Here is a 27,473-nt window from a genome sequence, read left to right on the forward strand (position 1 = left end):
CTGTATGCTCTGATTAAGGGATAGTCCATCTTACACATTTGGATTTATGTGTACTGTTTCTATTTCTGTTTCTATTATTGGTGCAGTTTATCACAGACGGCTATGCTGCTCACCTTGCTCAACTGGAATATAATCGCCGCTCTCGAACTGCTAAGAATACAAGCAGGATGGCGCTAAGAAAAGGGAGCTTTTGTCTTCCTGGCCAATCAGATTTCCTTCGAAAGAGGAACCATTTGCTTCGTACTATCTCATCAAAACCATCGGGAAGCAGCAACCACAAACCAGAGCGGACACAGAGCCAGTCAGAGAGTGAGGGAGACCAAGAGAAGGAACGTAGCCAAAGAAGCATGAGCATTGCTGCAGGGTGTTGGGGAAGGAGTGCAGCCACCACTAAGCAGGAATCTGGCATTTTAAGTCAGAAATAGACTCCTGCACCCTGGACATTTTCTTGTATTTGGCTCTGGCCACTAATTGGGGATGGGAGGGGGGGGAAGTTCAACAAGAAAGGAACAGAGGCCACACTCTGCAGGAAAGTCTGGTGTCAACAACATGGTGCTACAATATGACACTAGAATTGGTGCAGGTCATGTGATATGAACTGCAGGCCTTAAATTTGGTAGCAATGCTACCCCGCAGCACCTGAAGGCGACACGGGGGGGAATTCACAAAAGTGTTGGTAAAATAAGTAACCCAGAAGTGGCGATCGACAAATTTGTAAAATGTCATACGAAAACGGCAAATTCACAAAGGCAGATGTTACTGTCTCTGAATGTCTCGTAAGCCCGACAATTTTCTAAAATCTCGTATATCTTTTCGTCAGACAGACGACATCTTACTGAGCGTTTTCAAAAGACAATTTGACCGACATTTTCATTTTAGAGAGCCTAATGTGTTGGAAAAATTGTCGGCAAAACAAATGAGTTTCTGAGCAATTCATAAAAATGTTGGGGAAAGTGGCGCCGAAAAAAAACACGCCCACTTTTAACGACACTATTTCAAAAGTGTCGTACATGTCGGAAAATCTAAAAGATATTTTTTCGTTCCCGACACTTTTGTGAATTCCCTCCATGGAGTTTAAAAGTAGCCCAACATTTTTTTTTCTTATCCAGGTTCAGAAACTTAGCAATGTAAATAGGTGCCTCCTTAACCTACTTAGCCATCTCCAAAATGCACAACAAATAGCTGGATCAAAATGAAGAAGGATTTGTGACTTTTCTTGTACTCCAGACTAAGAGAGCATAAGCTGAAACTGCAGGGCAAATAGGCTTCTTCAGTGTGCACAGGCTTCTCCATCACTTGCAAACCAGGTTTTTATTTGAATAGTCCCCCTTTAATGCAGTGGCAGCTTTCCTACAAAATCCACTCAAATCACAATTCACTCTGCTGCAGTAAGTCATTTATTATGAGAATCCTGGAATCATTTTGTGATTAGATTGCCGCAAACAAGTATTCCAGAAGATCTTTAGCTCCTGAAGTTCTAAAAATTCTCTACACCCTATTTGGCTCTTCTTGCATGTAATTGCTCCACTGTTATACCTTTGTCAACTGTTAAACCATTTTTTTCTTTGCACTGATTTTTAGATTGGAGATCTGTTACCATCTCACATAGCCTCTCATCATAGTCTGTTGCACATTAATGCTGTACTGCGACAGTAGGGTATAAATAATTTGTGTGGATGTTTTCTTCTGCACTGAGCGGAAACAAAGCAGGAGTGCCAAAAAATAAGTTGTTTGGTACTAGGCTCTGTAGTCTTTGATTTTCCAGCTATTACTTAAGCTACAACTCTGAGCAAAACCGAACATCACTTTGCAATGGGGTAATGGAAGAGTGAATACTGGAAAGCCTTAGGCTTCATAACCCTAGTGCATATTTTTTTTTAGAAGGCCATATCTTTTTTTTCAGCTGTCAGAAGGATTGGTGAAGCAGTTTACTATATTCCAGTAGAGTGTTGCATATAAATTTAGCTTACTTATAACCATAGTGGTCATTAACTAGCTATAAGCTCATTAATAGGGGCAGAATACTTCACCAACGGTTAAAGAACCACTTTGAAGCTCAGGAGTAAACAAGGAGTGCTGCACTGATCAATCTGATTTAGCACTGTGAAATATTTCTGTACTTTGCTTATAGGATTGAACTAAATGCAAAACTGACCTAACATTTGGTTTTCCTTTAAATTTGGGTTTTGTTGCACACAGTGATGAGACAAGTCACATCAACAGACATGGATTTGAAGCAATATCCATGAATAAATGGGCATGTTATCATTAAAATGTGCCCCTCCTAGACTTTCCTTGAAGACCTTTTCAGTTGTTTTGTTTCTCATGGTCCACGACAGTAGGGCCTGTTATTATGCTTCACATACACTGGCACATATGGAAAGAGTTAGCTGGTCCAACTACTCAGATCATACCCATTATGTCTATTAAAATCAGATGGGTAAGCTTGATTTATTTGCCTGCATCCGATCTGATGGGCAATACAGTGAGGTGTAGCTGTATAGCACAGTTTGGTTTTGATTTGATCATTTTATCTGATAGTGACAAACTAGGTATTTTCATTATAGAAGCAACTAAAATCCCATTTCACATTGGCTTCTTTTACAAATCTGATCCAAGTGAGTTACTTATAAATCCAGTTACATATTACTTACACAGGCATCAGACAAGTACAACAGGTGTATGGTTAATATTGGCAAATATGGCAGCAACATTGGATCCTACCAATTTCTTCTATCCGTTACTTACCACCATCTCTCTGGAAGGTAACAGGTTTTTGATTCCGATCAAGTGACCCTTAAACTGTGCAATTGATTTAGCTGAATTGCTGTATAACCAGACACCTGGTCCAACTGGGGAGGAGTTTATCACTCAGATTTATTATTTAGATTTTAGATTTATTAATTATCTGATTGGCCTAAGACCTCTGTTGGTTTGAAGGGAGAGGGCTTAGCTGATATATACATTTATGATAGAACATGATTATACGCCACAATGCAGTAAAGGAGATCAATACACCTGTGAAACAGACTGCAAACTCTTACTGATAATTTTTTATTTCTAGGAAGCCATTGTCCATCTAAGTTATTAGTGGGAACACTTCATAAATCCCTGCCTCAAAATATATTCCCTTCATTTCACATTATTATTATTATATAGCTTTTTTGTTTTTTTTACAATGAACTTTTAAACTTTCTTTTAAAATCTAAATAACACAATGTAATGTGTGGCTCTTTTATGATGGGATGATCAACTCATGCCTCTCTCAATGTTGCTGAACTTCTGTGCTCATTCGAAAGGTTGTAGCTCAACAACATCTGGAGACTTCAAAGTTGCCTGTGTCTGGTTTAATACATATATTAGAGCAGATTGGGAAAGACATATCCAAGAGACCCCAGCAGCAAATGTAGTAACTCAGTAAATAAGAAAACAAAATAAGAAAATGTGATAAATTGTCATAATATCAGCATAAATATATATTCTAGGGATAGACAGCCTCCAGTGTACCCGATGTTGCACAACCTCATCTCTCTTTTACTGTTGCAACAACAGGAGGCCCAAACACTGCCAGTCCCTAGAAAAACTCCGCCCAAAGCATTACATTACCGGTGTGAAGAATTAGATATGGCCTTTACCAGAGAAACACTGAGCTCAAAATGCACAAGTAGGGGGAAATGTATGTAAATTTATTGTAATGTGCAAGGAATGATAACCTATTGTGTGTAGATATTGTAAAACATACCAATGTAAATGTTCAGAAAAGTGGTTATATAAAAAGTGAGTTATTTATTTATGTAGAAAATGTCTTGGGCGGGGAAGATACTCTGCGTTTTTAATGAATATTGTAAAAAAAAAATTTTAAATAGCTTTTTGTTTTGGTTTGTTTCAGGCATTATGTACAAAAAACTAATTTAAAGGACCAAGTATAATGTATTTATTTGCACAAGTGCAATATGATATTGTCACCTCTTTAGCTCCATACTTTCAAAGTAGAATTGACAATCATACTCTGTCTCTCTCTCCATACTTTATGTCTCTTCTACATGTTGCTGAGAGCACCCTGCCTTTCCTGCGCTACGATCTTTGCCACGTGGATGATAATCCTGAATTTTAAAATGGAACTGCAATACTATCAGATTATGCAGAAAGGAGGACTGTGCTGGTAGAACAGGCACAATGCATTAGACAGGGGATGTCCAACTTGCTGTCTTATAGCTCTTATTGACCACTAATGCCCAGATGCTGAGAGCTGTAGTTCAACAAGAGCTAGAGGGCTGTGGACATTACACTCGTTGGGGGAAATCAATTCCCTGTGCCTGTTTACATGTAAAAAATCATTTGGAGCCCTCTATTACCTGTTCTATGACCTGTGAATACCATGTCAGTCTGTGTCCATTTTCCAATAGCAATAGCGCAATTCCGTTTCAAAAGGAGCAACTCACTCTATGATAGCAGTGTGTGTATTTAAGTGAAAATGCCATTTATTTATCAGTTTGAAAATGCTGGATTTTTTTTTTTTTTGTCGAGCTTGCTTCCGCAGGAATTACATCTTCCCCCCTTCTATCTTTATAATTTTGATTTTATCATTTTAGTCTCAAAAATAACCAAAAAATAAAGTTTACAATGTTAGAAAATACAATAAGTGAAAACCAGAGGCTTGTGGTCAGTTGCTCGTTCAACAGTTCCCTGCCAGTGAGTTATACGACATGCTGCTCTGTCCTGCGGGGCCACAGGCTGTTTGCCAATGAAAGTGTTTAACCAGACTGCCATCCATCATGTATAGGAACCTGCACTTTCAGAAGCCCAGACGGAAAGCTGCGTCACCTTTGCTGCATTCATTCTGCTCTGTGTTATTGCAACAAGTATAATAATCCTGATTGCCTGTTTTATATCAGTGTTAATATTTCATGTCTAAAGAGCTCTTTGTTAGAGGCAAAATCCTTTAAATGGATATCATGGAGGCATGCCGCTAGAGCACAATTAGCAATGGTGGTGGCTTACATGGAGAGGAGCTGCACAAGTGACTCTTCCAAACATCTGTCTGCAGCTTCCTGGTTTTCATTTCTTGTATTACCTTGATGTAAGTGTGTACAGATGCTACTTGCTTGTATGTGACCCACCATACTGACCACTTGCTGTTAGTGTGTTGTTTTACTCCTTAGTGTGCTTTCTGTGCAGTACCCATTGTACGTTACACAGATTAAAGATTTGGGAAGGCAACTGGCTGATGTGTGTTTTTGAGAACTGCAGGTACAGATACAGATTGTAGCTCAGATCTCTGGTTGCTTCTGCGACCCACATTATTTGTATAGTTTTATTGAAAACAATGGATTTTATCAAACGGCACAAAGAGCTTAAAGTGTTACTGACACTAAAAATCTATTATTCAAAATATTATTCTACATTAAAAGTTACCTATAGGTCATGTTGATCATTTTTCACTGATAGTTCTGCTTTTGTAAATAATTGTTACTTAGGGGCCCATTTACTTAGCTCGAGTGAAGGAATAGAGGAAAAATAGTTCGAATTTCTAATGGTTTTTTTGGCTACTTCTACCTTCGACTACGACCTTCGACTTTGAATTGAACGATTCGAACTGAATATCGTTCGACTATTTGACTATTATATAGTTGAAGTACTGTCTCTTTAAAAAATTCTTCGACCCCCTAGTTTGCCACCTAAAACCTACCGAGGCCAATGTTAGCCTACGGGGAAGGTCCCCGAGGCTTCCTAACAATTTTCTGATTGAAGGAATATCCTTCGATCGATGGATTAAAATCCTTTGAATCGTTCGATTCGAAGGATTTAATCGTTCGATCAAACGATTATTCCTTCGGGATATCGGTAAATCCTACGACTTTGATATTCGAAGTCGAAGGATTTTACTTCGACGGTCGAATATCAGGGTTAATTAACCCTTGATATTCGTCCCTTGGTAAATGTGCCCCTTAAAGTTCCTAAACCTGACTGTTTTACCAACCTGACTGTCCCTTCTTAACCTGTCGGTTAGAGTCTAATGCTAACTACTACTGCTGCTACTGTACTTTCATCGCAATCCCTGTTACTATATTATTATTGAATTCAAGCATAATTAACAGTATAAACAGCAACAAGATGTTAAATGCTGCATTTGAGCCCTGGCTGCTTTAGGGCACAAAAGAGAGTATGTAGTGGCAACCCCATTGACAAGTAACAACACCTGCTTGTTTTGCAATCCACAAAATAAATTCACAGAATATATACCTGCAGTCATTATATCATACACAAAAAGATTCACTCATTTGGCGAGGTACAAGCAGACCTTTTAATTGATATGCCCACCTCAACTGGGTGATATTGAACTAATCTGAACATTTGTCACTAGAGCCACACAGACTACAACAATGGGAATAAAAGCTGTTGGAGTGAGGACCTTAGCAATAGGATGATGCAGTCCTTGAGCCGATTTTGGCCACAAATCAGTCGGTTGGGCCTGTTGGAGGGCCCCATACACAGGCAGATAAGCTGCCAAATTGGTGTGAAGGCCCGAAATCGACAACTGAAATCAGTCCATGTATGGCCACCTTTCTAGGATTTTTTTTACATTACCTGCATGGCCATTTATACCCAGAATGCCACTGTGAATGGTAAATAATGTCAGGGCTGACTGAAACTTAGCAGTGCATAAACATTTACCTTACAGTGCTATGTACCATGCATTTTCCAACAACAACAAAAAAATTAAAACAATTTTTAAAATATTTCAAATGTTTATAACATATTTATGGAAATCTTCTGGTGAAAAATGTTCAGTATCAAAAGACCACTGAATATTTCATTCAAGCAATATTAGTGGGGAAACAAAAGATGAAATAAAACTTGACAATTAAGGTTACGGGGGAGTGCTAGCTAAGAAGAGATTGTGTGTAAGGAAAAATACATTCATCTTGGCTACAGCACGCACCGGTCTTCAACCTGATACTAATATAAGGCAAAGTGTCCTACAGGGTCAGAGATCAGAAGATGTCCGAGTGCATCTGGAACGCAAGGCCATCCTTATGTGCAGCTTGCTGTAGGTAAACATACACAAAGGGTTTAATCACTCTGGAGTAAGGGACAAATTCCCACCTAAACAAAACTAAAAGCCTATAAAAATATCAAAGGGAAAGAACAGGGTTTCAAGAGATCCTGAGTATTATAGTAGAAAGCAGGACAAATCCAAGACAGTAGCTATGACTGCAAAGTGCTTTTATTGGGAGCATTTTTCCCCAATAAAAGCACTTTGCAGTCATAGCTACTATCTTGGATTTGTCCTGCTTTCTACTATAATACTGACTGTATCAATTTGGGTGTGGACACAGGACACCTTGCAGGAGAATCCACCTACATATACTAAAGGTGAGCTACAGCCTATTGATAATCGATTCAAGAGATCCTGAGTCCTTTTTTATTTCAAACTATCCTCATTTGTATTAATATTTTAAGAAGTAACAGATGTATGTCCTTAAAAAATCACCAAAATAATGCATTAGGGGTTAAAGCTGATCTGAATTTCAAGAAGGCTAAGGGTCGAACTACACGAGCGATTTTACCTGCGATAGCATCCGTTCCGACGCGCTGTGATAAATCGCAGGCGTCACATTGGACGCGCCGAATCTAAGGTAATAGGAATGTCTGATGTTGCCGCGTGCATCCGACATGACACAACTGTCAGATGCGAACGCTGCATATTGCGTCTTCACCCGACAGTCGCGTTGTGTCTGATGCATGCAGCGACAACGTCAGACATTCCTATTACCTAACCTTAGTTTAATCTCAGTGCTTTGGAATGGATGCTATCTCAGCTAAAAGTGATTGCGTAGTTCTACTCTAAAACAAACCTGCAAAACAAGGGCAGTAATCAGGAGGCAAAATGCACTAAGAACAAATCTACATATATGTGATAGCAAATAGCAAGACAAACAAAGCTGTTGCTTTGCAGGTCCATCCAGGTAGTTGTAGCTCAGCAACGTCTGAAAGGCTTAAAAAAAGTGGGTTTTTACAGATGTGTACTTTGAACTGGATACCTCTCATAGGGGATTTCCAGACACTTGCTATACTGCAGGGTCACGTCACTATATAAATACCAAAATAACCATTTTGGAGAATAAACAGAGAAAGTGAACAAATGAAGCAAACTTTACCTTGTTGATCTCTTTGTGTCTGTCTTGGCTTCCGATCTCTTTAAGAACTTCACCGTCTCCCTTTATACGGTCTGAAAATGTGAAAATTTTGAAGCCAAATATATTTTCAAATGGACCAGTTCTCTTTCATACCAGTATAATGATATGAGTAACCTTTGCCAGAGGATGTAGGACCATTAACATTAGACTTCTCCATCTGATAATTCACTAATAAGATACCAATAAGTGATGCCACTTTGTGGTAAATGGGCATGGGATGCCACCAATGGGGTTGCAGAGAGTAGTGATGAGGAATTGATGGTAAAGCAGCAGCAGAAAAACATTATTGTTAACACCACACCACCAGTAGAATCTCCTGCATTGCACAGTGAGCCTTCCAGATAACTAACATGCCTCTGAAGAATCATGCTTTTGGGAAATGTAGTGTTGGCTAGAGAAGAACTCGTCTGCATACAGAAGCAATTTTGGATATCTGGAGTCAGAGTCACCAAAAATGTACCAACTCCGACTCCCAATAATAAGAACTGAAAATAACCAAATCAGATTTGAGAAATGGAGTATTTTCGCCTTCCTCTGGATCAACTAACAGGCAGGTTATATAAATACTTAAAAAGCTGGACTTGATGGACGTGCGTCAACCTTACTTACTATGTTATTTATCAAAACCTTTATAACAAGGTATTCTACTATTCTATACATAAGAAACTGTATTATCTTGGCAATTATATACTGAAAATGTTATACAGTATAAGGGGGAGGTCTAGGGAAAGGCACTAGAAATTGAGGAATGGTACAGTGATTACTAGTGATGGGCGAATAAATTCCGTGTTTTGCAGCCAGCGAATAAATTCACGTAACTGTTGCGATAATTTGCGGCTTTTTCGGCGACAAATTTGCCCATCACTAGTGAAATGATGCAATACTTATACAGCTCCAAAAAAAACAACAGGTTCTTGAAAAAAATTTCTCTTCTCCTGTGCATTGACTCCTCACCTAACTTCTTTCTTCTTCACCTTTCCACTTCCTTTTTAATCTAGAAAGACAATAGTACAGAATACACACAATCTATTTGTAGAAATACAAAATTTATATACTCATGCATTTAAGTTAAAAAGCTAAATTTATTATGACATATTAAATCCATTAACTTAAATGAATACATTTTAATATGTCATAATAAATGTAACGTGTTAACTTAAATGCATGAGTATAAATGAATTTTGTATCTCTGTAGTTGCCTCTTTCAGTCACTAGAGGTCTCTCATACATTGATTTATATATAAAAAAAAAAATAGGTGTACTCACAAGCTAAACTTTGTTTACAGAATCCATTTGTGACAAATATATCTATATCAAATATGGATAATATGTCTTTTTCTGTAAGTAGTAATCATATTTTCTCTGTTCAGCTTGCCCAGAACTCGTTTGTTGTTTGCTTGCACAATCTGAAAAAGTATTGATCTCATAAAATTAAAAAAAAAGTGATTTGCATAATTTTAATTTAGAAAAACAGAGTTTATTGCCAATTTAAAATAAATCATTAGCATATAACTCACATTATTTACATTGTTTTGCTAGTATTAACTTTATATATATATTTTAGGGCTTATTTATGACACACGTGTAAAGCACAATTATCACAAAAAAATCTACCACAATGCAGATAAATCCCCAGAGTTCCAGAGTAATTGAAGGAACATACTACATCCACCACAATGTTCTGCACAAGTACAGACAGAAGTCTCATTTAGTTATATCATATGCAAGTTTCAAAGTGCTATTTCACCTATTTTTTGGAGAAACCACAAAAGTTCCAAAGACAAGAAATTAGCAAATATTGTTTTGGAGGTCAGTAGAAAAGCAGTACTTCATTGTTGGTTATCAAATCTGCCCCCATGACTTGACATGAGTCTTACTAAACTTGACTTTGCCTACTGAATGGATTGGTTGGAAGCTATTCTTAATAGAGAAGCCAAGTCACCACTTGGGCAAACTATGTGCAAAAACTTTCTCTCATATGACAACAAGAAATGTCATATGTATTTTAGTTCACCACTTGGTATATATCAGGTATATATCAGAGGAGTTGGCAAGAAGAAATCCTTTAACTTTTAATATGATCCTGTATATATGGGAACATTTCTGAACTTCTCTGATGTCCTGCATCCCCGACTGTACAGCAACTGAACAGCATTGAACAATAAATATTATATTATATTGTCGTTTATTTCTCACAAGCTCTGGTCTCTTTTTATACAGTACATGCAGCAAAGATTCTCTCTGGCTGATGACAATGGCCTGTAATCATGCAACAAACTGCATTTACTATGCTAAGCAAGGCATACATACTTACATACATTTTGTAAACATTTAAAAAAAATAATATTCAATGAACAGATCTATACTGACATATATATGGGAATTATAATTTATTATAATATATATTTATCATATCACAAACAAAAATATAGTTCACTTGTAATTAATGTTCACTCACTTGTATTACCCAATTTCAGGCTGTGTAGAGGTATATAAACCAGAATAGGGATACTAAAAACAAGAGAAAGCAGTAAAACCCCACACTACCTTACTAAAATTAATTGAGATCTAATTATATAAGTGCTTATTGCTATTATAATCATATGCTTAGTTCTCAATCAATGTATCACCAACATACAATTAATGGTATTTCAATTGATTGTGTTAATACAAATAATTATTTGTATTAACACAATCGATTGAAATACCATTAATTGTATGTTGGTGCTAATTTGTATTAACACAATCGATTGAAATACCATTAATTGTATGTTGGTGCTAAATTGATTGAGAACTAAGCATATGTTTATAATAGCACTAAGCACTTATATAATTAGATCTCAATTAATTTTAGTAAGGTAGTGTGGGGTTTTACTGCTTTCTCTTGTTTTTAATATATTTATCATATAAAATGTAAACATACAGCTGTATAATAAAAGCATATCGATACACAGGGTAAAGAGGGCTCTAGTTCTTCATGTATCCCTGCATAAGTGTCAATTGTTAGCCTTTGGGGAAAAACAACCCTGTACGACTCTGTCCTGTATAAAGGTAAGTTTCCCTTCTGTCCCTGATAGGGCTTGCAACTCTCCCACTCTTCTGGCTGTTGTTATGGCCAGCAAAAAACGCATTTTAAGGTTTAGTGTTTTTATTGGAATTGTTTCTATGGGCTGAAAGGGTTCACATGTAAGTGCATCTAAGACTAGGCATAGAGCCCATGGAGGTACTTGTGTTCTGTTCACTGGAGAGGTTTTCTTCAATCCCAGAAAGAACCTCTTAACTAGAGGTTTGTGTGCCCAAGAAACTTTTGAGAAGTGGGATATGGCTGTAACATGGCTTTTTAGAGTTGAGATGCTTAATTTAAGTTCTACTCCTTTTTGCAGGAACTCCACCACACTAACTTCTGATGTATCTAGGGGATCAGTTTTATTTTCTTTGCACCATTTGGAAAATTGATCCCATACTGTAAAGTATCTTTGAAGGGTGTTGGGCTTCCTAGCCGCCATTAGCGTGGAGATAGAGTCTTCTGAAAGTCCTGATGAGGGCAGGTTCAGCCTTTCAAAAATCATGAACTCAATGCCCATTTGGTTGGATGAGGGTGGATTAGTTTGCCCTGTGTTAGCAGATCCCTCCAACATGGAAGCTTGAGTGGTCTTTGGAGAGCATCATGATCTGGGAGAACCATGGGCGTCTTGGCCATCAGGGTGCTACCAGTACTACTTCTGCTTGATACTTTTTTTTATCTTTTTCAGGACCCTTGTAATCAAGTGGATGGGGGGAAATATGTATGCTCTGAGAAATTCCCATTGGAATGAAAATGCATCCATCATTAATGCCTTCTGGTCTGTAGTCCAGAATACAAAGGTTGCTATTTTAGCATTCCTGCTCGATGCCATCGAAGCAAAACGGTCCCCATCTTTCCTGGATCATGTAAAATGCTGCTTGATGTAGCTCCCATTCTCCTGGATGTGTAGTTGACCGGCTCAGTCTGCCTGCCAGTATATTCGGAGTTCCTGGTATGTGTTCTGCTCTCAGATCCATTAGGTTATTTTCTGCCCATGAGAATATAAGAATGGTCAAGGCTAATAAGCCTCTTGACATGGTCCTCTTAACCTGATATCTCACCGATGTGTAATCGTTTGATCTGACCATGACTGGTTTGTGGAGGAGGAGATGTTGGCTGAGGTTGAACTCTACTGTATTGATAGTCACCCCTAAGAATTCCATTTGTTGGGAAGGAATCAATTTGCTCTTCTCCTTGATGATTAACCATCCTAGGTGTCTTATACAGTATATTAGCGACTTGGGAAATGCCCATACTGCTTCCCATTTACTTTAGGGTGCCTGCACACAGGGAGATCAGTTGCCCACGAGAAATTAACACTACCCATAGGTGACAAATCTCCAGAAAATGTTAATGGAAATCTCTGACACTTCTATATATGAATGCCAGTTATGAGAAATGGGCAGTGGGAACTTCTGCCCCATATACATTAAATGATAAGTAAACCTTAAAAATAAGTGAATGTACAATTGACAAGCATGCTTTTCTAAGCACTTCTGAAATGTACATTCATTATTTTTTTTTTTAATTCCAAAATATTAAAGGATACATTGACTGTTAACATTAATTAATTTTGTTACAGCAGCGCCACCTGCTGGTCATTTTCCTACCCATTCTGACTACCAAGTAGTCACAGAACTGGTCAGGAGAAAGAAAGAGGCTGCTCTGATGTTTCTCTGATCAGGAAAGATTTGAGAAAGGTTTTTAATTTTTTTCCTAAGCAGAAGAACAACAGAGCAGCCTCTTTCTTTCTCTTGACAACTTTCTTGACAACTCTTGTCTCCCCCTGAGGAGATGCTATTTCAACGAAATAAAGAAGTAGAGGGATGACATCCCTGTGCATCCATCCCTAATTCCAGCATTGACCCATATCCGTCTAAAAAGCAGGTTACCTGAAGCAGGGTTGGACTGGGGTGGTGGGCCCCAGCTCTTTTGGGTCCCACAGGCCCAGACCCACTCCCTGCATTCGCTCTCCTTAACTCTCTGCCCCCGGACGCCCGGAAAAAAGTGGCCATGCACACACGTGTGGCGGGGGATGTGTTGTGTGGCAGTATCGCTTTGTGGCTGGGGGGCCTGGGGGATGGTGTGGGGGCCCCTGAGGCTACGGCCCCGTGGGCCTTGGGTCCCTCGAATCGATGCTGATGTAATACATACGGAGTCATGCACAATTGCCCTTTTTTTGTACTTTGCCCACTGCAAAGCTCAGAGGGGAAATGAATGGAACAATACATTCAGGAAGGGTGGGCGTGGGGTTGACACTTAGGCAGTGGTCCACAGGTCCAACATGCATGCACCTGAGCTCTCTAAGCTGGGTCAAATTTAGCAACTGGATCTGCACACACTAGCCTTGCCTGCCTTCTTCTCCCAGAAGGTGTGCAAATAAAAAGAAATATTAAAAGAAAATAGAATGGATGGGTCCCTAGGCTATAGCCTAGCGTAGTACTGTCCAACTGGTGGCGATGTGCCCCACGACCCCCCCCTTGTTTGCCCCTCCCATGAAAGTCGGCCTTCTTTGATTGCTTACCATGTGTAAGCTTTAAAAGGTATCCATACTGACATTAAGTGGCCCCTGCATTGTTTAAACTTTAAATTCAGACTGTAACCTCCTGCATCGTTCACACCTATAATCCCCCCTGCATTGTTCACACCTGTAACATCTCTATTGTTCACATCCCTAAAGCCCTGTACTGTTAACAACTCATACCCAGACTGAAACTGCCACCATTGTTCACCTATTCACACCTCATACAAACTGCTGGAGGGGCAAAAGCACTGTGTCACTGTATGTAGTACAGTATGAACTGTCCATCTTAGAGTCCTGATAGGTTCAGGGCCGGATTCCATGGCGCGGCGCCCTGAGGCCACATGGTCTCTGGATAGGTTTCCCTGTCTCCTGCTCTATTCTGCCTTCCCTATGCCCTGTGTGTGCCATACTCAACCTGCCCTATGTCCCTTGTGTGTGTCATACTCTACTTATTGCTGACATGTTTGAGTTAATTGCCCAGTGTACCATACCCTTATGTGAACCCCATTGTATCAGGCTTTTTTACATTTTTATACATTTTACTGTATTTTACACAATTTTTTTCTGGTCCCCTGAAAAATTTAAAAATTTGAGTTTTACCATCCAGTCTGTAAGAGTGATATAATATGACAAACACCAGAGAGTGCTATAACAGTGCCAATGAATGTAAGAGGGACAATACTCAACTTGTCGTTTGCCTAATAGCCACCTGCATGACTTGTTATTCGTCAGTGTCTAAAAATAGCCTGTGAGCTGCTTCATGTAATATGAGAGCAGGCCAGACACACCTAAGTGTACAGTCATATTACTCACTCAAATATGCCCTGTTTTGAGAAGGATCCATGCCATTTGTTTTTCCGGCCTTGCCCTTTATTAGGAAGCTCCAGATCATCAGATCAAATTCTTCCTTGTGTTTTCTGATGGATTATAAGGAGTATCAGTTTTCGACTACTACTTCGACTTCGAATCGAACGATTCGAACTAAAAATCATTTGACTATTCGACCATTCGATAGTCGAAGTACTGTCTCTTTAAGAAAAACTTCGACCCCCTACTTCGGCAGCTAAAAGCTACCGAAGTCAATGTTAGCCTATGGGGAAGGTTAGGCTTGCCTGAGATTTTTTGATTGAAGGATATTCCTTCGATCGTTTTATTAAAATCCTTCGAATCGAAGGATTTAATCGTTCGATCGCAGGATTTGCGCTAAATCGTTCGACTTCGATATTCGAAGTCGAACGATTTTAGTTCCTAGTCGAATATCGAGGGTTAATTAACCCTCGATATTCGACCCTTGATAAATCTGCCCCTAAGATCTGCTTTTTTGGTGAAACCAAATGAGTGGTTCTTTCCTCACTATGCCCACCTAAAATGGAGATGATATTGGTCTTTAATCTGATCGTTGTCCCTAGCGCCAAATGATCGGATTACAATGGTGGGTATATGACACTCGCAACAAGTACCACATCAATTGGCTGATCCAATGAGAAAACTGATTGACATCTTGCCAGATAAAGTCTTGAATTGGCTTATATGGCCTGAACTGGCAGATTAAATCTGTTTATGCATGGCCACCTTTAGGCATGCTGCATATAATGAACAGTCTTCATTTACATTTACAGAGCAGTGGATGCTGCATGTACTTTGTTATATTTCTAGATCTGTGGCTAAGGAACTCAGACTGTTGTGTTTTATCCCAACTATGTAAAGAAGTCCAGACATCTCTAGCACAAGCCAACAGCACCGCAGAAGAGACCATTTCTTCAATGAAAATTGTTCGTAGTTTTGCAAATGAAGATACTGAAGCCAGTGTGTACATAGAGAAACTGCAGCTTGTCTATGTCCTCTACAGAAAGGAGGCCATTGCCTATACATATTATGTATGGTCTACTGGGGTAAGAAGCTATGTCATGTCGCACGGTAGAACATGTAGTTTTGCATTTTTGTTCGACATTATGTAAAACTTCCTGCAGTGTGAATTTTATGCACAGAATTCCTGCTAGGTAAATTCTTGATTATGGGGCACATCTTGGACAGTATATTGGACTGCATAGGTTGTGTATGGAGTCTACAGGGGCAAAAATATGGGTCTCAGAAATACAAAGACACATGCCTCTGTATAATACTGGATTTTCTTTTTATTGAGAGTGAAACATCACAAATATTGGCAGCTTCTGAGAATGAGATACTTACAGTTTGGAGTTGTAATCATACTGCACATTGCAAAACATAATTACCTTACTTTTGTTTGTCATGATCAAACTAGGGGCAGGCAGCTTCACTTCAAGTTATTCCTACATAAAATATAAAGCCACATTAATGAACAGAAATAAAACAAAAGGAAAAATGAAGAATAAACAAAACAAAGAAAAACATGCAGCCTGGGACTGCTCTAACTCCATTGTTCTATTAGTTCCTCCTAAATCTTGAAGGGAAGAGATCAAATAAAAAAAACAAGAGGGGGAGGGATAAACAACAAGATGAAGTGGGGAGGAGAAAAAATAGCCTTGAGCTAAAGTTGAATTAAAGTCTGAAGTACCGGGAGGCGGCAAATTCCCTGGTTGTAGGCCAACCACTTCCATCATTTCATTACCTCTCAAAATCTCATTATCATACCATGATGCAGTCATGAACAAGCTAAGTGTTTCCCAGTCTGGGAGATTCTGTATAAAACCTGACTGAGAATTCTTTTTCCTATGCTGTTGTCTATTTAAAATTGTTGTATCCAACTCATATTTCTAAGTTTTAAATTTGATCTTTTGGTGGAAACGGGACAGGCTTTGTAGGCCAGGTTGTAATATTGCTTTTGTAGCTGCTGCCATTAAAAAATCAGGACCCATTTCTGCTTATAATTCTGGACAGAACCACAAACAATGTAGCAACTATGCCCCTGCAATGTAATTAATTTAAGTAGTAATTTTCCCTGGTACTTTACTGCAGCAGCACAATAGCAGTGGATTTGATAGCGCTGGGTAGTGCGCCTTAAAATAAAGATCAAGATACTTTTAATTGTATTTAGGCCTCCAGACTGAAATAACAGTGGCTTCCCTGTGCTACATACTGTCGTTTGCATAATTTGAAAGATTTTTCCCAGGACACATTATTTTTGGGTTGGTACATCACAGCAGAATTTCTCTAAATAGACAGAGTAAAGCCACACATACACTTCCAGCAATTTTGTCAATATTTTTTATTATCAGATATTTGTAGCTCAGGTCCCAGGCTTCTGTTTGATTGCTGTTTTAAAAATCCAGTAGGTTTCTTAGTCAGCACCTGTAGCCTCCCAATTCTTAGGGCCTGGTGCACGTGCAACAGTTTCCATCATGTATCCGTTCACTCACAATTTTCAAATATTCACAGCACCAGTCATGGATTTCTTTGCTTAAAATGTTTTTATTGAGACATGGGCTCAGACCCCGGTACACTTGGCAACGTTTCAGACCGCCATCGGGCTTTTATCAAGCCACCTTGATAAAAGGCTTGATAAAAGACCGATGGCAGTCTGAAACGTTGCCAAGTATATCGGGGTCTGAGCCCATGTCTCCATAAAGGCATTTTAAGCAAAGAAATCAATGACTGGTGCTGTCAATATTTGAAAAAAGTTTTAAAAATCCAGAATATGGGGCAAAATAATGATTGTCTTCTAATTCATTAAAGCATTTTAAACACTAGTTTACTGTCTGTATTCACCTACTATCTACTTAACCTACAAAATATGTTATTTATTATTTTGGCTTCACTTCAGTCAGTATTTGACACACACATCTATGTTTAGTTTTCATTTTGGTTTTACTTCCTTTCAGGTGGATAAGCACATCAACATGAAAGTTGCTGGTGCTATGTAGCATGTAAAGGTACTAAATGTGGCCATAGATGCATAGTTATTATAGTATGATATTTGGTTCAGTTATGGCGGGAGTTTAGCCAACAGATAAAATATTAAAATATATAAAATACTTGGGTATCGGTCAGCTTGTTGATTGGCCAGGCCAGAAAGTCTTGATCGCCAGAAAATCGCCCAGTGTTTACTGCTGAATCGTCAGATGCAGGTAGAATTCTATTGTTCCTAGTGTATATCTGATTATTCAGTATTTAAGTATCTGCATTAAAAATAAATAATCACCCATTACTACGACACATACTTAAAAACCACCAACTACAAGGAATACAAATAGGCCAAACGAAGCTCAAAGTGACAGCCTTTGCTGATGATATTCTACTGTTTATTAACCAACCAAACACTGAAATACCCATAATTATACAAATTATACAAAGATTTGGTAAAATAGCGGGATTCCAAATCAATTTAGACAAATCAGAAGCCCTACAACTACATCACTCAGATCCCTCTGACTGGCTTACACACTTCCCTTTCAAAAAAAAACAAGCAAAACATTAAATATCTAGGAATCAAATTACCTTCCCATCACAAGGATATATTCACTTTAAACATAAGGAAAATAATAGACAACATCCAGCAGGAATTACACCAAAGGAAACATGTAAATCTCACATTCCTAGGCAGAATACATTTCATCAAAATGGTCTTTTCTCCCAAACACCTATATCCATTACAGATGCTACAATACTACGTAAAACCAACAGACCAAAAACAACTAAACCAATCATTTAAGACCTTTATTTGGAACAAAAAACGCCCGAGAATAAGCCTCTTCAAATTACAACAACCCAAACACCTATGTGGAACAAACTTCCCCAATCTCAAGGAATGAAGCGGCTCTTCTTCAATATGCGGGAGACTGGCTTCTCAATAGAGACCTATATACAACACTGTCCCTAGACCACTATACAACTGAACACTACTCCCTCAACTATATACTCCACACACCTATAAGTAATATTTCACCGCAATTACGTAACAATCCCTTATTTCTAGACACATATAAAGCATGGTGAGCTGTAAGGAAAAAACAAAACTTATCACTACATACCTCTCCATATCTATCATGGATAGGAAATAAGGACTTTCCAATAGGCATACGTAATCCAATTCTCTTGCAATGGAGGGAGAATGGACTACAAAACTTTTATGATATAGTAGATATCAACCATGCAGTACTGTCTCAGGAAAAAAAGATAGAAAAATTCCCATTTACGACATCACACATAATTTTACGTTTTCAAATCCTCCACTTTGCAAAACACGCAATTAAACAATTACCTGACAGAGATAAAACCGATCCTTTTAATCAAATATGGAAAAACAAATATACAAAACAAGCAACGTCACAAATATATGCAACAAGAACAAAGACAACCAGACTACACCCCCCCCAGGAGTCATCAAATCAATAGGTTGTTAGCCTCCTATCCACAAAATTCTCTATAGGGTCTCAATACGGAAGTCATACAAGCTGATTGTTAGAAATGTTATCATGATAATATTATTGTAATGTTGTTATACTGTTGATATACAATGTTATTGGAATAGAAGGTAATCCTGTTGTACAATCAATTTTAACCAACAAATATGCAAAAAAATTCCAAATAAAATCAAGTTTTAAAAAAACAAACAAACAAATAATCAATGGTCGCGGGAAAGATTGTTACGTCTATGGCCACATTAAGGGTAAGGGACGCACTAAGATTTGGGGAGATTTAGTTGCCCAGTGACAAATCGCCTCTTCTTTGGGCAAATAATCTCCCTGAAAAGCCTTCCCGCCATTTAGAATCTAAATCGTCGGTGGGATGGCACTCGGAGCGTTTCGTTTTCTGAAGCCTCCCGAAGTTGGCTCACGAGGAAACTTCGGGTGACTTTGAAAAACGAAGGACTCCAAGTGCTATCCTGACGGCAATTTAGATTCTAGCTGGCGGGAAAGCTTGTCAGGGAGATTGTTGGGCAACCAATAAGATTATGAACCGATTGAGTTAATCTAATGAGAGTGCGAAGTAAGAGGTGTAAATGCTTTGTTCTATATTCTTTGATAACATAATTGGTAAATATACATGTGGCTGTGTATAGATTCCCAGGCTTTACATGAACCACAATTCTGGGCGCTGCTGTCCTTACACACAAAACACCTCAACTTTAGCAACAGAAAATGACCTACCTGAACAGGGTCACAACAGGCAGAGACTGGGGCAGACGGCAAACAACAGGAATAGGAACTTCCCATGTAGAATAAGAATCGATCAAACCAGACGAGGTACCAGAAAGATCCAAGAAGTGAGGTCAAATAAGCCAAAGTCAATATTCAGCAACACATCAGGTAGGAATTCTATGGTGCTAGGATGATAGCAGAGCAAGGAATGAAATGTATAGTGTATCTAAATAACCACTGTACTGATGCAGCTGTGCATTAGTGTGTGTAATTGTCAGTGGGGATGTGTAATTGCATCAAAGCGCATACTTGCACCATTATGTGACCCACACAAGTTCCTGGCTGATTTCAATATATGAGCATCAACAGGTGATCGTTTTGAAATTCCTCACTTGGAGGCAGGCCCGGACTAGGATTCAAAATAGACCCTGTCATTTCAAGTAAACAGAGGCCCAACCAGCCCCCACAAGCCCACTAACCAAATTTAAAATTTGCCTGAATCCACAGATTGCCAGTTCTGGCCTACTTGGAGGCATGTTTTGGAGGCATAAAGACACAAGGAGCAAAACAGAGTTTACTACAAACAGAGTAATTTTTTTGGCAACCACCAAGGACATTGTCATACTTGTGTGGCTCCCCAGCACTTTTATTTTTGAGTGCGGCTCAATGGCATTAAAAAGTTGGTGACTGTTGCAGTAGCACAACCTGATGCAAGTGGATGCTTACACTTTCCAATTTTGTGCCTGCGTCTGAACCATATGGGTCTGTCACATTGTCTGTCGTGTCACATTTTGGTTTTAGAATAAAGACTGAAGCTGTACATGAAGGGACAGTCTATGTGGCAGGAAATTCCACTGACTGGATGTGAAAGGTTGCTATGAGATGTATTTATAAGTGTAGAGGTACAGGGGAGTGGCTGAAAATTCCCTGAATTAGAAGAAAGTTGTAATAAAAAATGATCTGCTATTGAATCAGGTTTGATTTCATTTTGAATTAGAAGTATTTACCATTGCTTAGAAGTTACATTGTTGTTAAATATTTATAAGCACTGTACAATAACAGTAGTTCATACACATACAAGAAAGGGCTTGTTCATCTTAAAATTTGCTTTTAGTATAATGTAGAGAGTGATATTCAATATTAGAATTAGCCATTCTGTAACATACTAAACTTTAACTAACTTTACCCCTTTAACAGGGACTGGATGTGGCACATAAGATGTGTGGGAGTAGCTAAACTTACGGGACCATGGTTTTTACAAGAATATCTTTATATATTGAGAGTAGACAGAAAGTCAGTAGAAATACCACAAAATATGTTTTAAGAAACTGGCTGAAGGTTGGAAACCTGGGCAAGAGTGTGATGGACTATGCATTTTAAATGTAAAGATACGCTAATCTAGAAACATTCTGAAGGTGTCATAATTATACATATATAATAGTGAATTCTAGATTGTTCTTAGAACATAGCAAGCAGATAAGCGATAGTACTGCCAAAAAAATTAAACATTTTTAATTTAATTAAATTGAACCTTTTTTTCACAGCATGTAGAAGTCTTTATTGCAGTACTTGCTTGTCTATAATGTTTTTCAGTGGAGCTTTGAATAGTACCTTTTAAAGACTGGGGCTACAGTACCAATTTAACTCAGGTTTCACATGAGGAAGGGGTTGGTCCCCGAAAGCTTGTTTCTAATACGTCTGCAAATAAATGGGTCAAAGGCATTGCCTGGCTGAGCTGGTGTGGTTCTTCACTACTTGGAACCAATTTAACTGAAAGCAAGTCTTTTAAATGCAAATACTATATTTTTCAAGAACAAATGCTAAATATTTGTGTATCATTTACATGCAAGTAAACTCTGTGTGCTAAATGCATATGAAACCTGAATCCATCCAACTGCTGATACAGGGGAACTGTGGGAGGCCACCTAAGCTAACTGCCTGCTGAACATCTAATGAAACACACAGGCTGTTAACTAGTTTACTGGGGTTTGTCTGTCAATGAGTTTTTGTAATTTTTTTCCAGTTAACACAACTGGTGTTGTAGATTAGCATTCTGTACAAAGGAGATTACTTGGTTATTTCAGAACAAATGACCAGCGGTGACCTTATTTCCTTTGTTATTTATGAATTCCTGCTGGGCGGATGTATGTAGGCAAGTGCTAATTGCTTGATAATGTACTGTATGTATTTGTTATGTTCCAGTCAGTATATGAAGTGGGGGATTGGTGGGATGTCAAAGGAAAGACTTGCATATTACTGCAGCTCTACACACTTGTGTGTGTGTTTAATGTATTTGTTTCAGGATACTAATATAGAGTGTGCCTGTGACATCATAACTAATTACCAGTGTTAGCACAGAGAAATGTGATAAAGATGTCATGTTTATCAGAAATGAATATTGCCAACAAGATCCCTGATTTCGTATAGCCTTTCTTTTCTAGCTCTCTTCTCCTGGCGTAGAGGGCTTTTCTCCTCACCTGCCAAGTGGGTATTGAAGCTAAATAGGAAGGTACCCGGTGGGAACTGCTGGCTTTTGTCTTGCTAAAGGCAGACCTGTCACTAGTGATGGGCGAATTTATTCGTCAGGCGCGAATTTGCGGCGAATTCCCGCGGTTTGCCACCGGCGAATAAATAATCCTAACCCTAAAAAACGAGACGCCAGCGCAGTTGTGCGAATTTTTCTCGATTTCATGAATTTCGCTGGAAATTCGCAAATTATTCGGCGAAGCAAAACACCCCAGATTTGCCGATCACTACCTGTCACCCATAGTAATACCACTAGCAGGGTGGAACAAATATGTGGTCAGGGCACATACAAGGAGCATAGGGCAGGCAGAGTATGGCACACACAAGGAGTACAGGGAAGGCAGAGTATGGCACACACAAGGAGTACAGGGAAGGCAGAGTATGGCACACACAGGGAGCATAGAGAAGGCAGAATGCCACTGGAGACAGGGATGCCTATAAGGACCACTCTAACATGAACAGCTCATACAGTTTCTCTGAGGTGTGAACGGGTGAACAACGTGGGCACTTAAATCTGGGTCTGAGGTGTGAACAGTACAGGGCTTTAGGGGTGTGAACAATAGAGGTGTTACAGGTGTGAACAATGTGGGGGGATTACAAGTGTGAACAATGCAAGATTTTACAATCTGAATTTTAGGTTAAACAATGCAGGGGCCAGTTAATCTCAATATTTATACCTTTTAAAGGACAATTGAATCCTTAACTAAAAAAAACCCTACCCCCCTACCCTACGTAGGACCCCCCCCCTAACTTTTTACTTACCCCTCGCTGCAGATTCAAGGATAGCAGTTCACGGCAGCCATCTTCTGGGTCTTCGGTAATCTGAGACTGAGACCTGTGAAACAGCGCATGCGTAGTTGGAGCAATTTCCCGGTTCGCGACAACTGGGCAAGCTGGGAATGCGCCAAAATAGACGGAAAGACACAAAGATCAGGAAGATGGCTGCCGTGAACAATGATCCCTGAATCTGCACGGAGGGGTAAGCAAAAAGTGAGGGGCATTTCCCCGGGTTAGCAGCTAGGCTGGGGGGGGGGAGGAGGGAGGGGGGTCTATGTAGGGTAGGGGGGGTAGGGTTTTTTTTAGTTAAGGGTTGAATTCTCCTTTAAGTGGTTGTTCTCCTTCCAAACACTTTTTTTTAGTTCCGTTGTTTTCAGATTGTTCACTATAAATATATCATTTTTTTAATTGCTTTCCATCTTTTATTTTTTACTGTTTTGTCTCTAGTGTTTCAGTCTGGAAGCTCAGTAATCCAGGAGCAGATTCTGAACTGTTACAATTTGCTACACAAGGGGGGGGGTCGCTGGCCAGATGTGGTCCATAGGTCGCTAGTTGGAAAGCACTGGAGTAGGGTAAATTGATAAAAAATGTGTATTATCCTTGTAGGGCAACGTACCCTCATGTGCCATTTTCACTGTAATGTTTTCTGCCATTTTATTAAAGACTGAATTTGTTTGTAAGGTTCACATTGAGTTATTGCAGAACATTCACCAGCAAGACAATGATGAACTTATACCCAGTCTGTGCCTGGCTGCAGCCTTTTTATGGAAAGATTTTAATGCTCCCAGTAAAAGAAACTTTAGTAACCAGCAGTCGCATGTGAGATGTCATTTCTTCCATTTCAATCCCCGTCAAAATACGTCTTTGTTGTACTGAGCATCAATGCCTTTTCTGTTTCATGTAGTGAATACATTGCAAGAACAGAAGGTTTCTGTTTCAGCTCAGTACACAGTTTATAAAAGAAAGTCATTTCATGCAAATAAAACTACTGTAGCTGTCGCTCAGTGGACTGGTCTTACCTCCTTCCTCCTGGCTCATATTTCACCATACACTTGCGGAAAAAATCATATAACCTTTGCCCAGTTTCCAATAAGCTTGAATTCAGAAAAATCATTTTCCAGCATATTAAGTAAGACTTGACCTCATCTTGTTGTTAATAAACAGATACATGTGATCTAAAGTCTTTCTGCTTCTCTGTAGAATTTGTCTTTTACTCTGTATCCTGGCAAAGTTACTGCCCTGGTGGGTCCCTCTGGAAGTGGGAACAGCTCTTGTGTGAATATCTTAGAGAGTTTCTATCCTGTGCAAGATGGAGAGGTTTTACTAGATGTTCGGCCTATTAATATGTATGACCACAAGTATCTTTATTTAAAGGTATTAACTCTCCTGCCCCGCTTAGTCACACAGGGGAAAAGGAAGTTCAAATTATCATTTAGTCATTTCAGCCCAAAGCAGGAGCAGTGTTCTAATCCACATGCAAAAACAGTTTACCATATCCTTGGTATAGTTAAATAGTGGAAATCAATCAACCGTCTCCCATTCCAAATAAATAATATAACTTCATATCTCTCTATACTTCCAAGGTAGCTGCCATGTTAAAACTATTCACCTTAAAGTACTACAGAAGGCAGAATGTTTGGATTGAATACTGTTGTTCCAAGGGCAAAAATAATCAGCTACAGGAGCAAATACCCTTTGGTCTTGCCAAACTGCCTCAAGATAAGAAAATATTTATAGTTGGACAGAAGTTGTAACATTTCACTGGATCAGCAAATTGCTATTTTAATTAATGACTGAAGCCTGGGCTTCTGCTCAAGCAAGATCTTGTATTTAATAGTCACACTGCCATTATTAGAAAGTAGGGATGCACCGAATCCAGGATTCGGTTCGGGATTCGGCCAAGATTCGCCCTTTTTTAGCAGGGTACGGATTCCGCCGAATCCTTGTGCCTGGCCGAATCAAATCCGGATTCTGATTTGCATATTTAAATTGTAGGGAGGGCGGGCTTTCACATGACTTTTTGTTACAAAACAAGGAAGTTAACCAATTTTTTTCCACTTTTTCCTTTCCCACCCCTAATTTTCATATGCAAGTTCGGATTCGGTATTCGGCCGAATCTTCCAAGATGGATTTGGGGATTCGGCCGAATCCAAAATAGTGGATTCGGTGCATCCCTTTTAGAAAGCATACTTTTCCAAGGCAGTTATTCCCTCACTACTATATACTTACTGATGGGTGTTAAACAGATATCAGCCTTAACTACTATGTAAAATTTGTAGCACATGCAAATGGAGCATTTGAATTTTTTTTTATTCTGCTTCTTCTTACAGATATCCCTGGTTAGTAAAGAGCCGGTGCTGTTTGCACATTCCATTGAGAACAATATTTCCTATGGACTGAACTCTGTGCCACTGGGAAAAGCTGTAAGTGCTGCAAAAACAGCCAATGCACATTCTTTTATCATGGAGCTTCAAGAAGGATATAACACAGTTATGTTCCCATTCAAATGTCTTTATCTCTTGAGGGGATAGGAAAGGCTATTTCTCAGTCTTCACTCCAGTCCTGGTACTGGATTTTAAGACACAAAATTTGTTTTTCCAATACATTTCCTCGGGCTCCCTTTAGGAAGTCTTAGGCTATGGGCACACAGGCTGTTGGCTCTGGCTGTTGTCATTCTGCATATTCTGTGCAGGCTGAGAGAAACAGATCTGCTCAGTGCTGCTGCTCCATTGATTTGAATCCAATCAGCCTGTGTGTGGTCACGCGCATTGTAGCTCAAGCTGGGGTCAGTATTTGGGCTGACCTCAACCTGTGTGCAATCCGCAGGTGCTGATACTGAATGAAGCTACCAGTGCGCTTGATGCTGAAAGTGAACATGCTGTAAGTGACAGATAAAAGTACATGTCTTGTCCTACAGGGGTTGTGGGGAGATATGGAAACACATTGTGCAGCTTTTGGTTGCCTTGCTGAGTAAAATGACTGGCCACCTGTTTCCAACTAAATTTAGTGCCACTTTTTTATGAATACTAGTATAGCTCATGCACTCTATTGCTTTGTATAAAATTATCCCTACCACTCATTAGATTTAGTGCATTTTAGTACCTTTCAATTTGTAAGTGCTGCAAAATGTAGAAAATGCTACAACATTTACAAAAACTCAGTTAAGCCTTTGTCTAATTTCACTTTGACTGTCTCAGTGAGGCAGAACAAATCAAACTCCTTTATGAATGCTTGCACCTCTAATAGAACAGAAAATAGTGCCATTAAATGTTTAAACTGATTAAAAAATAGTCAGATTTTTAAATCAATCAGGATTGCATTGTAGAGTCCTATACTGGAAAATCATTTAATATGTCAAAATGTTTCAGGCCAGGTGCTGACATTGTTTGTAAGCATGTTTTGTTTTGAGGTGCTCTGCCTGGACTGCTAGAATAACAACAGCACTTGAGCTGAGTATTTGCATTATTCTGTCACGTAGTGATGTTATGGGACAGAGCAGAAAGCAAACTGGGGGTAATTATGTAAGTTTGTAACATGTACATCTGTAACAAGGGAGGCTTTACACATGTACAGTACATTAGTAACTAGCAATCATTCATTTCTAACATATCCAGCATGTAGTGAATAGGGATCTACTGAACCACACAGTGCTAATTGTAGCTCACAGGCTGAGCACTGTAGAAAAAGTACACAACATAATTGTTCAGGCCAAGGGCCGGATGGTGCAGCAGGAAAACCACAGAGAGCAGATGGAACAAGGAGGACTTTATTCACATCTCGTTCATAGTCAAGTCTCAGCGATTGAACCTGCTTCAGAAGAATAAAATCGTACCAGGACACCCAGCACTGCAGAACTCCATAGTACTACCATGGAGTTACCCAGCAGTCTGTCTGCTGTAGATCTACGACTAGCACAATGTGATCATTGTCCAGTTACATATTGACTTGAAGGCTGGGTCTGCTTTATAATACACTGAGTGCAGTAATACTGTATAAGGGATTCCCAAACTGTGGCCCTACAGCTGTTAAATGTTTCAGATCCCATTAGCCTTAGGCAGTCAGTAAAAGTGATGTTTTCAGTCAGTGTCGGACTGGGACTCCAGGGGCCCACCCAAAAACTATAGACCAGGGGCCCACTCTCAGTACTGTTATTCTTCCCCTCCTCACTCAACCTCTATTCTTGTGTCTTTTCTTCACATACTATAATACTATATTTTTCCATCTATTTAGCCTTTTTGTTGTCATAGAAATAGGGCATGGCCATGAAATAGGCCAAATTTTTAGCAGGACGCCTGGACCCACCAGGAAACTTCCTGGTATCA

The 27,473-nt window shown here is 39.2% G+C and overlaps 1 protein-coding gene and 1 pseudogene across 8 annotated transcripts in view; both read left to right on the forward strand.

Moving 5' to 3' along the window:
- The window catches only part of pitpnm2.S (phosphatidylinositol transfer protein membrane associated 2 S homeolog), a 155,835-nt gene extending 150,615 nt beyond the window's left edge, over positions 1-5,220 (forward strand). For all 8 annotated transcript variants that reach the window (XM_041580356.1, XM_041580360.1, XM_041580353.1 and 5 more), the window contains one exon: positions 87-5,220. In XM_041580356.1, coding sequence (XP_041436290.1) covers positions 87-425 — 339 coding nt within the window. In that variant the 3' untranslated portion in view covers positions 426-5,220. The remainder of the gene's footprint in view (positions 1-86) is intronic.
- Positions 2,702-26,975, forward strand: LOC121399077 (annotated as a pseudogene).
- The last annotated feature ends 498 nt before the right edge of the window (positions 26,976-27,473 follow it).

The sequence above is a fragment of the Xenopus laevis genome, chromosome 1S (assembly GCF_017654675.1).
Source record: "Xenopus laevis strain J_2021 chromosome 1S, Xenopus_laevis_v10.1, whole genome shotgun sequence".
Classification (NCBI taxonomy): Eukaryota; Metazoa; Chordata; class Amphibia; order Anura; family Pipidae; genus Xenopus; species Xenopus laevis.